The sequence below is a fragment of the Crocuta crocuta genome, unplaced genomic scaffold (genome assembly GCF_008692635.1).
Source record: "Crocuta crocuta isolate KB4526 unplaced genomic scaffold, BGI_CrCroc_1.0 scaffold72, whole genome shotgun sequence".
NCBI lineage: Eukaryota > Metazoa > Chordata > Mammalia > Carnivora > Hyaenidae > Crocuta > Crocuta crocuta.
Window position 1 is genome coordinate 8,923,047 of NW_027529427.1, and position 14,449 is coordinate 8,937,495.

General features: G+C 43.0%; 1 protein-coding gene across 1 annotated transcript in view; it reads right to left on the reverse strand.

Moving 5' to 3' along the window:
* Window positions 1-11,495: 11,495 nt before the first annotated feature.
* HDHD5 (haloacid dehalogenase like hydrolase domain containing 5) overlaps window positions 11,496-14,449 on the reverse strand; it is a 27,842-nt gene continuing 24,888 nt past the window's right edge. The window contains exons 7-8 of the mRNA XM_077759256.1: window positions 12,568-12,756; window positions 11,496-12,378 (exon numbers count right to left, since the gene is read on the reverse strand). Coding sequence (XP_077615382.1) covers window positions 12,045-12,378; window positions 12,568-12,756 — 523 coding nt within the window. The 3' untranslated portion in view covers window positions 11,496-12,044. The remainder of the gene's footprint in view (window positions 12,379-12,567; window positions 12,757-14,449) is intronic.

Below are 14,449 nucleotides of genomic sequence, written 5' to 3' on the forward strand. Positions count from 1 at the left end.
GCTCAGTCAGTTGAGCATTCAACTCTTGACTTCAGCTGAGGTCATGATCCCAGGGTCATAGGATTGAGCCCTGCATTGGGCTTGAGATGAGCATGAAGACTACTTACAATTCTCTCTCTCTCTCTGCCCCTCTCCCTTACTCATGCTCTCTCTAAACAAACAAACAACAATAATAAATAAATTAATTAAAAAAAATAAATTGTCTTTTAAAAAACACAACTGCAGGGGTGCCTGGCTGACTCAGTCAGTAAAGCATGCAACACTTGATTTCATGCTTGTAAGTGCAGGCACCACTTTGGGCATAGAGATTACTTACACACACACACACACACACACACACACACACACACACCTACGTATGGTTATAACTGTATTGTTGGGACTTTAACACATAGAAATATAATATATTTGACAATAACAACATAAAGGAGGTGGGTGAGAGCAAAGCTGTATTAAAGGATCAGATATTAGATGGTAACCTGATAAAGAGAATTCTCAGAAATGAAGAGAATCAGCAATGGTAAGTTTAATATGACAAACTTTATAAATATATACTTTCTCTCCCTTCTACTCTGTCTTTAAAAGACATAAAATTATGGGGCGTGTGAGTAGCTCAGACAGTTGAATGTCCTAATTCAGCTCAGGTCATGATCTTGCAGTTCATGGGTTTGAGCCCTGCGTCGTGCTTTGTGCTGACAGCTCAGAGCCTAGAGCCTAGAGTCTGCTTTGGATTCTGGGTCTTCCTCTCTCTCTGTTCCTCCCCCACTCACACTCTGTCTCTCTTTCTCTCAAAAATAAATGAAGATTAAAAAATAAAAAAGTAAAAGACATAAAATTCTCTAACGTAATAATTATAACAAAACATTGTTGGGTTTGTAACATATACAAACCCAACTGGAATTCTGGAATTTACTGTAACTGTCAGTGTAAAGAACCATGTCTGGACCCTGTTCAATTTTTACACCAACCTGGTAAAAGCTGCTCTCCCACAGAGCCTCCACGTGAGCGCTGGAAAAAAAAAAAAGAAGAAAAAGAAGAAGTATAGTTTCTACATCTCACTGGAATTAATATAGTACAAATCTGAAGTAGATTCTCATGAGCTAAGATGGTATATTCTAAGCCCTAGAGCAAAAACTAAATTAGTTACTCCTCTGGCTCTTGGTTTTGGCTCAGGTCATGACCTCTCAGTTCATGGGATCAAGCCCCACATCAGGCTCTGTGCTGACAGCACAGAGCCTGCTTGGGATTCTCTCTCTCCCTCTCTCTCTGCCCCTCCCCTGCTCGTGCTGTCTCTCTCTCAAAATAAACTTTTATAAAACAAGAAAATAACTAAAATATTAATATGAAACTAAAGGAGTTAAATCTTACACAAGAAAAAAATCACCAATACAAATATGTTTTTAAAAAAATAAGAACTTCAGATTTCAAATATATAGTCATTGGAAAGACTTTAATAGATGAATTAAGCAGAAAATTAGACACAACTGAATAGTGTAAATTTAATAACATATGTATCTGAAGAAATTCTCTAGAATGCAGTACAGAGAGCTAGAAAGTGGAATATATAAAAGAAAGATCAAAAGACATGGTGGATGAGTGAGAAGATGCAAAGTACACCTGACGAATTTCCAGGAGAAACTAGAAACAATTGGGGGAAAGACAATAAACAGATTTTGGCTGAAAACTTTCCAAAATTGGTGGAAGAACTTCTTCAGTCCCGAGATTTAGGAATTGCAATGAATCCTAAACAGGATGAATTAAAAATAAAAATGTCTAGATGCTTTGAAGTGAAGCTACAAAAGATCTAAACAAGGAAAAGATCTTAAAAGAAGCAAACAATAAAAACAACTTACTTATAAAGAACAAGTTAGATTGACAGTAGAATTTTCATCAGAAATAACAGAAGCCAGGGGTGCCTGGGTGCTTCTGTCCTTAAGTGTCCAACCCTTAATCTCAGCTCAGGTGCTGATTTCAGGGTCATGAGTTCAAGCCCCGCACTGGGCTCCATGCTAGCCATGGAGCCTACCTAAAAAAACAAAAAACAAAACCCAAGGGCAACTAGGTGGCTCAGTCAATTAATGGACTCTTGATCTCAGCTCAAGTCATGATCTCATGGTTTGTCTGTGCTGACAGCTCAGAGCCTGCTTGGGATCCTCTCTCTCCCTCTCTCTCTGCCCCTCCTCCACTCACTCGAGCACATACCCTTTATCTCTGTCTCTCAAAAATAGATAAATTTTGGGGCACCTGGGTAGCTCAATCAGTTGAGCATTGATTTCAGATCAGGTAATGATTGATTCCAGTGTCATGGGTCACTTGGGAATCTCTCTCTCTCTCTGTCTCTGCCCCTCTCCCCTGCTTGTGCTCTCTCTAAAATAAAAATGTTTTAAGTGTACTTCTTGGGGTACCTGGGTGGCTCAATCAGTTGAGCCCCTGACTTCAGCTCAGGTCATGATATCGGGCTTTGTGGGTTCAAGCCCTGCGTCGGGCTCTCTACTGACAGCTTGCAGCCTGGAGCCTTCGAAATCTTTGTCTCCCTCTCTCTATCTGCTCCTCCCCCACTTGTGCTGTCTCTCCCTCTCTCAAATATAAATAAACATTTAAAAAATTTTTAAAGATTTATTTTAAAAAAGGAGTATGTATCCTTGCCTTGTCTTTCCTTAAAAAATTTTTTTCACCATATCATTTAAAAAAGATTTCAAAAAGACAGTATGATACAATAGTTAAGGGCACATACTCTAAAAGCCAGATTACTCGAATTCAAATTCTGACTCCACCACTGAGAAGCTGGGTGACCCTAAGTAAATTACTTAACCTCTCAGTCATGAATTTTCTCATCTGTAAAATGAAGACAATAATAATACCTACTTCATAGAGTTGTTATGAGGGATAAATTAATGTATAATTAAAGTATCAAAAGCACTTAGAGGGGTGCCTGGGTGGCTCAGTCAGTTAAGCCTCCCACTTTTGCTCAGATCATGATCTCACAGTTCCTGAGTTTAAGCCCCACGTCAGGCTCTGTGCTGGCAGCTCAGAGCCTATAACCTACTTCAGAATCTGTGTCTCCCTCTCTCTCTGTCCCTCCCCCTCTAATTCTCTCTCTCTCTCTCTCTCAAAAAACAAGTAAATGTTTCAAAAAATATTTTTAAAAAGCACTTAGAAAATCCTTGGCACATAGTGCTATATAAGAATTTGCTACTATAAAAGGACCAAGTTCCAGAAAGACATTATAATTCTGAACTTGTATATATTAAATCACATAGCCTCACAATGTATGAAATAAAAATAGATAATTGTGAGACACTGGCAAATATTTTATTACAGTAGGGGATATAAACACATCTCAGTAATGGATAGATCAAGTAGTTGAAGTATTGATAAAGATATATACAGCTTTTGGGGTTTTTTTAAGTTTATTTATTTATTTTGAAAGAGAGAGAGAGTGTGTGTGTACATGAGTGGAGCAGGGCAGAGAGGGAGAGAGAATCCGAAGCAGGCTCTGAGCTGTCAGCACAGAGTCCAACACAGGGCTTGAACTCATGAACTATTAGATCATGACCTGTGCCAAAATCAAAAGTCAGATGTGGGGCGCCTGGGTGGCTCAGTCAGTTAAGTGACCGACTTTGGCCTAGGTCATAATCTCACAGTTTGTGAGTTCAAGACCCATATCACGTTCTGTGCTAACAGCTCAGAGCCTGCATGCAGCCTGGTTCAGATTCTGTGTCTCCCTCTCTCTCTGCCCCTCCCCCACTCATGCTTTGTCTTTCTCAAAAATAAATATTTAAAAAATTAAAAAAAAACAATATTAGGGATGAAAGAGGAGCTCTAATTATAGAAACAATGGAGATTTTTAATGATAAGAAGATTGTGAACAACATTATGCCAACGAAGACTTAGAGAAAAATGGTAAATTATCTAGAAAAATATGATGTTTCTAAACTGTCAGAAGTAGCAAAATCTAAATATACATTTAATTATTAAAGAAATTGAATTGAGGGTGACTGGGTAGCTCAGTTGGTTAAGCCTCCAACCTCAGCTCAGGTCATGATCTCACAGTTTGTGAGTTCAAGCCCCATATCAGGCTCTGTGCTGATAGCTTAGAGCTTGGAGCCTGCTTTGGATTCTTTGTCTCCCTCTCTTTCTGCCCCACTCCCACTCATGCTCGCTCTCTTGCTCTCACAAAAATAAACATTTTTTAAAAAGCAATTGAATTGGTAACTCAAGGCATTCCCACAAAATTTACCAGGTCCAGATAATTATCTGTGTGTTCCACCAATATTCGACCAACTGATAATCCCATTTTAAACTGTTGCAGAAAACAGGAAAATATAGAATGGACCACTATTTATTTTATAAGGCTAATGTAATCAATATCAAAACCAGACAAAGACAGTAGAAAATAGTTAAAAATATACTGGCCCATCTCATTTATGAACATAGACAAAGAGCCCCTAAACAAATGCTGACGAGTAGCAGCCAGCAACATGCAACATAACCAATTAGGTTTTATTACAAAAATGCAAGGAAGAGTTAAAGAGGAAAAAATTTTCTATACTGTAATTTACCACATTAACAGGTTAAAGGAGAAAAGCATTTATAATTGACTCAATAGGGGCGCCTGGGTGGCTCAGTTGGTTAGACGTCTGACTTCGGCTCAGGTCAGGATCTCACAGTTCGTGGGTTCGACTCCGCATTGGGGGCTCTGTCAGCACAGAGCCTGGAGCATGCTATGAGTTCTGTGTCTCCCCCTCTCTCCCCCTCTGCCGCTCATGCTCTGTCTCTGTCTCTCAAAAACAAATAAACATTAAAAATTAAAAAAAAATAATTGACTCAATAAACATAGAAGAAACAACTTCCAACATTTATTAATTTAAACAAAAATTTGGCAAAACACAATTCCTTCTGGTAAAAAGAAATATGATAACAAAGACAGGGTAGCTGCTGACTGATCTCACTTCCTTTTCCACAGCACAAAGGAAGACGTTTCCCATCTCTTTGTAATTGCACTGGAACCATGTGCCTGGCCAACGGATATGGACAGAAGTATTTGTACCAGTCCCAGGTCTGGCCATAAATCCCTTCACAGTCATTCACTCTCTCTCCTTCCATAGAGTCCTTGGAAATCATGCGTTGAAGATGACAGCATCACAAAATGGAAGGTGTCTGGATCCTTGAGTCACTACTTGGAGGGGAAAGGCCAAGAATAGCCACCTAGCCCACATCAGACTATGAAATGAGCAGTAAACATTTATTTTTTTTAACATTTTATTCTTAAGTAATCCTACATCCAACATGGGGCTCAAACTCACAACTCTGAGATCAAGAGTTGCATGGTCTACCGACTGAGCCAGTCAGGATTCCCAATATTTATTTACTTAAGCCACATTACCACATATTTTCATATATGTCATGTCAGTGTGTCTTTTTTTAGAAACCGTAAGTGGGAATCATAAATGATGGATCATTTTAGGCATGGCTTACGCAAGACAGAAGATCCAAACTCAATAGGAGACCCACATCAAAAATATGGCAATAATTATATGAAAAGATTTGTGAATGCATGTGCATTTATGTATTCAAGTTAAAATAAAATCTTTAATGATATGTAAATTGTACTTTTTACAATTACTGACTTTTTCATTTAATGGGCCAACTACAGATTCCATCTAATAAGGGGCTTTTATTATGTTTGCAGGTCTAGCTTGACTGGAAATATATCTTTGACCTTGGCAGCTATCTTAGTATCCAGTGCCTGCTTCTCCATCTTTACCATGCTCTATTGCAATTGTTAAATGTTAGTTTCTGTAATCTAAGCGCCTTGAAAGCCATAGTCCTTTCTGCAGCCTTTTATAGAGTTTCCAGTTTAAGGGGAAAAACAGACACTAAGTAATTTGAATGAGATTATTGAGTTATCTGAGCAAGCTGTTTGTGATGCTGTATGATCATATAGTAAGGAGACATAGTTCAGTTGAAAGGTTAAATTGTATCCCACTTTTTAAAAAATTGAGGTATAAAAAAATTGAGGTATAATTCACATACAACATTAAATCAGTTTAGGTGTAAAATGAGTTGATATTTGTATATGTTGCACAACAATCACCACAATAAGTCTAGTTAACATCCATCGCCATAGTTACAGAAAACTCTTCTCTTGTGATGAGAATTTTTTATGTAAGTGGGAGTGGTGCAGAGAGAGAGAGAGAGAGAGAGAGAGAATCCCAAGCAGGCTCTGTGCTACCAGTGTAGAGCCTGATGTGGGGCTCAAACTCATGAACTGCAAGATTATGATCTGGGCTGACACCAAGGGTCAGATGCTTGACTAACTGAACCACCCAGGTGCCCCAAGAACTTTTAAGTACTCTAAGCAACTTTCTTTCTTTTCTTTCTTTTTTTTTTTTTGCAATGGAATATTATTGTTTTATTTATTTATTTTTATAAATAGTTTATTGTCAAGTTGGTTTCCATATAACAGCCAGTGCTCATCCCCACAAGTGCCCTCCTCTGTGCCCATCTCCCCCCTCCCCCTCTAAGCAACTTTCAAATACGTAATACAGTATTATTAACTACAGTCACCATTTTGTACATTACATCCCAACTTACTAATTGTGTAACTGGAAGCTTGTTCCTTTCGGCCCCCTTCACCTGTTTTGTCCACCCCCATCCCCTACCTCTGGCAACCAATCTCTTCTCTATATCTGTAAGCCCGAGGGGATTCTTTTGGTTGTTGCTTAGATTCCACATATAAGTGTGATAATATGGTATTTATCTTTCTTTAACTTACTTCACTTAGCATAATGCACTTGAGGCCCATTCATGTTACTGTAAATGCCAGATTTCCTTTTTATAGCTGAATATTACATTGTGTTTATGTATAGGTAAACATCATGGGTGTGTGTGTACATACATACATTTATCAACTCATCCATTGATGGGCACTAATCACATGTGTTTCTGCATGCTGTTTTGTCCCATTGATTTGTATCCCTCTGCCAACAGAACACTGTCTTAATTAGTGTAAGTTTGTAAAGATGTTTGGAATCGGATAGGGCCCAAGTCCAATGTCAATACCATGAGCTTCAAGACCAGGGCAGTTTCTCCCTTCTTATCCTTGGGCTTAGTAGGTAGGTACTTGATGATCATTTTTTTAAGCAAATAAATGAAGCTGAAAGAAGTTAGAAAGTCCAAAGGAAAAAGCAGACAAGAGGGGATATGCCCTCCCCTCTCCAGAGAAAAGTCCCAGGAATGCTAAGTCTGATCTTGTAGGAGTATAAGTCAGAGCACTCAAATCAGAGTGGGAGGAAGCAGAGAGAGTTTAAAGCTAGACCCCTCTTCTAAACCTCCCAAAATACAGAAAATGACAGAAGGCTTTTGGAACCAAGAGCTAGAAGAGCCTGGAAGCAAAAGCTGAAGCTGTCAGCTTCCCAGCAGTTCACACCCTGAGACAATCCTCCCACCTCCAACCCCCGGAGCTGCCAAAAGCCCTAGGCAGAGAAACAGGCGTCCCAAGATGGCCCCAGCCTCAGCAGCACCGTGCAGCACTGGGGAAGTGACAGTGATTGGGGGAAATAAACACTATTATAGCAGAGATATTTTAAAACTCCGCCCTCGAGGCAGCATCCAGTTGCTATGGCAACCCTAGCTCTGCTGGGAGTCCTGATTACCATCTTGCTCAATGCACCTGCCTCTGGCAGCCTAGAGGTGTCCTCAGGAGGCCGGGAGCTGCTGCCACCAAGAGGAACACCAAGGAAATGCCTCTATGTTCTGGCTCCAAGGTAATGACTGAAGAGACCCAAGGTGATTCTCTGTTCAATGTGAACCCTTGATGGTATAGTTTTGTTCCAGGTTAATACTTTTTATTAAAAATACTTGGGGTGCCTGTGTGGCTTAGTAGGTTGACTGTCCAACTCTTGATTCATCTCAGGTCATGACCTCACGGTTTGTGTGTGTGAACACTGCATTGGGCTCAGCACTGACAGTGCGGAGCCTGCTTAGGATTCTTTCTCTCTCCTTTCCCCCCCGCCCCTTCCTCTCCCCTCTCTCTCTCAAAATAAATAAACATAAAAAAAAATACTAGCTTACTTGATGTTCAAATTGACTTACAAAGTCTTTTTTGTTTTGTATTCACTTGGCTCTATCAAAACACAGAAAAGTAACAATTTCATTCAATTTGGGACTGAGCAAATGAAGCAATTGGTTTTGAGTTTTGGTTCCGTAGTTGAGACAAAGCCCCTAAGGGATAAGATTGGCACTGGAGCTGAGTGGCTGGCCCTGTCCTCTGACACAGATTTGCATAAATACCATTGCATACACTTGCTCTTTGGCACCCAATCTGGAATGGCTTGTGAGATCTTCAGGAAACCCAAACAAGTAAGAGAGAAAAATGACCACAGAGCCAGAATGATAGGCAGCCAAAGGGAAAGAGCCGGAGGTAGACAGGCACAGAGATGCTGTCATTCTCTCATTTCAATGTGGAGCAAAGGAGTCTTGACTCTGGCAAGATTCCTCCCCACATAGCCATACTTGCCTTTATTTTCCAACTCATTTCTGCACTCACCTGTCATACCATTTGGCAAGCTTGACCTATTTGGCCCAAGGAGAGCTCACATGGGCTGTACACACAACAGCAACTGCACCAGGATACAAATCAATGCTTGGAGAAGGACAGCGGTCTGGGGCTGGCTAAGGGTGGAAGAGTCTTTGGTACGTGTCTCGGGGAGAACACTGGGCTCAGAGTCAGGAGACTGGACTGCAGACCCAGCCTCTCCATTTGCTAAGTGACTGGACACATCATCAGTGAAAGGTAAGCTCCAGCAGAGCAGGTATTGTTGCCAATGACTGACCATTGCTACGGCACCTAGAATGGTGTTTGTCACCTAGCCCATCTTCAATAAATATGTTTCTGAAATCAAAGAATAGTGCCTTGGTGCCTTCCTTTGTAAAAACGGGGTAAGGATTCTCTCTTCCTTAGGGGATTTAGGAGGCTCTAACAAAGTAGGATGAACAATGTTGAACTTACAATGCTTTGGAAAAGTTTAAGTGACATGCAAATGTCACCTAGCAAGATTGCCAGCCAACCCAGCAGCTCAGATGGCTGCTAGACAAGGTGCTTCCAAGGCCAGGGCTTTACCCACTTCCTCGGAGCATTTGAAGAAATATAGTTAAATGCTGTGGGTCCCAGACGCTTGAGTTGTACTGCTAGTTGCCTACTCAACATCCATTCTACTGGTCTTCCTGACAGGCCTGGATTTCATTTGAGCACCAGTGTGCCCTGTCCCTGCCTCCTTATAGCTACCAGAGCCCGTGTGATCACCTGTAGTCAACCAGACAGAACCGAAGTCCTAAAGTAGAACATCTGGAAAAGTTCTTTTAAAGGAATCCAGCTCCACTTGCTTTGTCTTCACCTTTTTCTCCATCTTCCTTGGAAGGTGGATGAGAGGCCTATAGGTATAATCTTGCAATCTTGCAATCTCATCTCACAACTGGACAAATCTACATGCTAAGGATGGTAAGCCAAGCACCTGAGTGCTTGATGACACCCTTGAGCTTCTTCCTCAGCCTGAAATGCCTACTCTGAACCTCCTATTACTTAGAAAAATAACCACCTATTTGTTCAAGCCACTGTAGTCAGATTTCTGTAACAAGCAGCTGAACAAAATCCTAAATGATACAGTACTGTACTTAAAATAGCTCATTTATGACATACACATTGCCAATGCCAATTTTACAGATGAGAAAATGGAAGCTTGGAGAAGTGAAGAAAATTGCCCGAGGCCATATAGTCAGTGAGCGACAGCTAGAATTTGATTCCAGGTCTGTCTGACTCCAAGACCCTTATTCTTTTCACTTTTGCCATAATCCCCAAATGAGAAGAAAGAAAAGTAAGCCATGTCTGGGGGTGCCTGGGTGGCTCAGTCAGTTAAATGTCTGATTCTTGATTTCAGCTCAGGTCATGACCTCACATTTGTGAGTCTGAGCCCCACAACCGGCTCTGTGCTGACAGTGCAGAGCCTGCTTGGGATTCTCTCTCTGCCCTTCCGCCACTTGTATGTGCATCTACACTGTCTCTCAAAATAAATCAATAAACTTTAAAAAAAAAAAAAAGGGAAGTAAATATAGGTCACGAGTGATAAGGACTCTGGAAAAAACTAAGCAAGTAAGAATGCTATTTGTTACCGGAAGTTGGGAGTTTCCTTGGGAGGACATACCCACCAGACACGGAAGAAACGATGACGGGAAATGAAAGGGATGCAGTGAGCCATGTGGACAGGGGAAGCAGGGCAGAGGGAACCACAGCGCAGAGGCCCCGGGGGCAGGGGTGGGTATGGTGGACGGCAAAGGAGCCAGCAGGGCCGTACGACAGGAAGGGGAAAGAAAAGGATGTAGAAGCATTTGTGCTGCAGTAAAGACTGGGCACTTTTGCTCTGAGTGAGACGAAAAGTCACGGAGGGTTTTGATCTGAGAAGAGGTCAAACTTAGGATTTCGTTTCTGGGCTGCTGAGTGGAAAACAGCGGGGAGGGAGGAGAGGAGGCAGGGAGGCCAGACTGGAGACTGCCGCAACAACGCAGGCCAGAGGAGCCAGCGCTCTGGGCAGGGTGGCACTGAAGGCTGGGAAGCACTCACACTCTGGGCACATTCTAAAGGCAAAGCTGCAGGATGTGCTGACGGACCGGCCATAGGAGATGAGAGAGAAGGCAAAGATGAGTCTGAGTCTTCAGCCTGCTGTCTTCAGTGCTGTGTCTTGGGCGGGGGCTGCTCAGCGTGCTAGGAGTAAGGTCAGACTGCATTGAGCTTTGGACACAGCCAAGCTCTGATACTTCTGGAGTGAGCACAGCTCATCACTCCCTCCTTTGTGAAACGTGTTCACTCAGCTTCCCAGATACCCACTCGTGCACTCGTGACTCCCCTGCTATTTCACTGGCCACTCCTTCTCAATCTCCTATGTTCCCTCCCCTCTGAATGACTACCAGGCAACCGAACAAAAGGGTCAGGGAGTCAGTCAGACACAGCAAGGTAATTTTGAGAAGAGGAGAGGGAGTGATCAGCTTTGTGTCACATGCAAATGACTGCTGAAGTAACACAGGGCAAGAAATGACAGGGTATTTGGCAAACACAGGGTCACAAGTGACACAGACCATGGAAAGTGAAACTGGATTGCTCCTAGAGGGAGGAATATAAGAAACACATTCTTTCAAGGATCACACAGGAAAAGCTCCTTCTTTCAGAACAAACCATAAGCAAGATCCTTTCTTTTCCATATCAAAGAAGTTGCCAAGTATACATCAAAGCCTGGGCATAACTGGTTCCTAGACAGACTAAGGCTTTGCAGGCCAGGAATGGCTTGGTGATGGGAGGGAGAACAGAGGAAGGAAAGGAGAGACATCAGCACCTTATGGGAGCGAAATGGCACCAATCTCTGCTTCAAGGTCACCCACATTGCTCACCCACTATTCTTCCCCCACAGGACTTTCTAATACATTCCAAGAAGCACTTCACAATAGACAGCATAATGAATATTTATTATGATTATTTCAATTAAAAAAAATAAGCCCAAAAATCTCTGGGCAATAAGCTAAAAATACAGTAAAAAGCAGTATCTTAGTGTTAGCAACATACCTTGCTGGCACGCAGTGGTGCCTTCAATGCAGGCAAGGCTCTGCAGAAATTTCCACATTACTTCCTACCACTTCCCCCTTTTTCAGAAGTCCCTACTGAAATGAGAGACGAAACTGAGGCACAGAGGTAAAGGGACTAGCCTGAGGTCAGAATGCCAGGAGAATCAGGAAGGAACTGAGTCCAGAAAATCCTGTACATTTTGTTGTACCCAAAATGCTACCCAGATACAATTCTGTAGCTATTGCCTAGCAGGAGAAAAAGCTAGGGTCTTCTTCCAAGTGACCAGTTAATAACACCCTGTGGGGCAGCAGAAAGTGTCACAGGAAGCAGCCCTGACTTGATGCCCAGGGATCCAGACCAGAAGCTAGTCAAGAGGACTCCCTTAAAGCTCCAGGGCCCCTCCTGCCCCCTTGCCTCCAATGCACAGCCCTCACTACAAAACCCAACCCTCCTTGTGGAAAACTAGCTGCACGGCCTCGTTCACATCGTTCACAACATGGGATGCCTCCATGAGCCCCGGGCTGAAGCTGAAGTCCCGGTGCCCGTGGAACGGAGCCTCCTCTGTTCCCTGGGCAGGCTGGGAGGGATCCGCGCCCTTGGGATTGTACACGCCCGTGCACACCAGGATAGAGGCGCAGCTCTGAGTTGCTGAGGGCCGCTGCTTCCACAAGCCACTGGCCCCCTGCTCTTCCAGCCCATCATGCTTCGCCATCTGCAGGTACTTGTGGAACAGGTTGGCACCGTAGACATCAGACATAGGATTATCACTGGCAGGGGCAGCCATACCGGAAAAGGAAAGAGGAAAAAAACCACCGTTCACTGTTACAAGGCAAAGACAGGAGAGGACAGCTGTGGGACGAGTGTGCATTAGATACAGGGAAACAAGGGTGTGGGCACCTAAGGAAGGAAGGGCAGGGGCAGTCTTGAAAGGGATGAGGAGCTGGAGCAGCACGTACCCAATAGCATAGAGTTTCCGGATGGGGGCCGCCCAGCCCCGCCTCTCCGCCTGCTGCCTGATCAGGTCCTCCGCATACTGGTAAGTGAGGACGCTGGGTTTGCCCATCAGGCCCTCGTATCGCAGCTCTTTGCCCGTCATTTTCCGGTAAATGGTTTCCAGGCACAGCAGAAAGGTGCCATGGCCAAACCTGTCAAGAGAAGAGAACTCAGCAGCTTTGGCCTCCCCTCACGGGCTCTGGGCAGGACCCTATACACCGACCTTTCACTGCAGTGCCCTGCTGGTGACAGGTCCAAGTGAACTTCCTTCTAGTAAGAATGACATTACCTATTTTTATGACCTCGTGTTACCTGCTAACATTTGCTAAGCACTAGAGATAGCATATCACACTTACCTCTCAGAATAACCCCAGGAGATAGCGGTCATTCAGTGAGGAGACTGAGGCACAGAGATTAAGTAATTTGCCCAACATGGCAGAGCTAGGATTACAACCCAGACAGTCAAGACTCCACAAACCGAAGTTTAAATTCAGCTTTAAATTTGCGGCAGACTGCTGGTGGCCACCCTCCCCTTCTTTCTCAGTGTCAGTTTGCAGCTCACCATAGTGCAACCAGGTGTAAAAAGTATTCCCTTGCTTCCACTGCTGCGAAGTGAGCAGCCATGTGAATAAGCTGCAGGCAAAGAGTCAACGAAATCAGAAGTGCTGGGCCAAACTCCTAGGAAGTATAAAACTGGGGACAGGGCACTCTGTTCCACTCTTCCTCACTCCTTCCTGCTGCATGCTGGAATTCAGGCAGTCATTTTGGGTTATGCTGTGAAGAGCCAATGACTGCACAGCAGGAAGACAGAGGGAGTCTATGTCCCAGATAGGTGGGACTTCCACACAAGCCCTGGACTGCCTGCCCCATACTTCTTTTACGTGAGAAAGAAAAAAATTCTATCTTGTTTAAGACACTTTTGTTTTGAGTTTTCATCCCTGGCTGCTAAACCAAATCCTAACAGATACTGTCCAACATATTAAAGTTGTATTTCACAAATCAAAACCACACTGAGATAACTACCTCACACCAGTCACAGTGGCTAGAATTAACAACTCAGGAGACTATAGATGCTGGCGAGGATGTGGAGAAATGGGAACCCTCTTGCACTGTTGGTGAGAATGCAAACTGGTACAGCCATTTTGGAAAAATGTGGAGGTTCCTCAAAAAATTAAAAATAGAATTCCCTATGACCCAGCAATAGCACTGCTAGGAATTAATCCAAAGGATACAAGAGTGCTGATTCACAGAGGTATATGTTACCCCAGTGTTTATAGCAGTGCTTTTAACAACAGTCAAAATATGGAAAGAGCCCAAATGTCTATCAACCGATGAACGGATAAAGAAGATATGGTAAGGGGCACCTGGGTGGCTCAGTTGGTTGGGCGGCCTACTTAGGCTCAGGTCATGATCTTGCAGTTTGTAAGTTCAAGCCCCAAGTCGGGCTCTGTGCTGATAGCTCAGAGCCTGAAGCCTGCTTTGGATTCTGTGTCTCCCTCTCTCTGCCCTCCTCTGCTCACGCTCTGTCTCTGTGTCTCTCAAAAATAAATAAATGTTAAAAAAAAAAAAAAAAAAAGGNAAAGTTAAAAAAAAAAAAAAAAAAATGTGGTATATCCATACAATGCAATACTACTTGGCAATAAGAATGAAATTTTGCCATTTGCAACGTGGATGGAACTGGAGGGTATTATGCTAAGTGAAATAAGTCAGTCAGAGAAAGACAGATATCATATGTTTTCGTTCATATGTGGAACTTGAGAAAGTTAACAGAAGACCATGGGGGAAGGGAAGGGAAAAAAAGTTACAAAGAGGGAGGCAAACCATAAGAGACTCTTATTTTTTTTT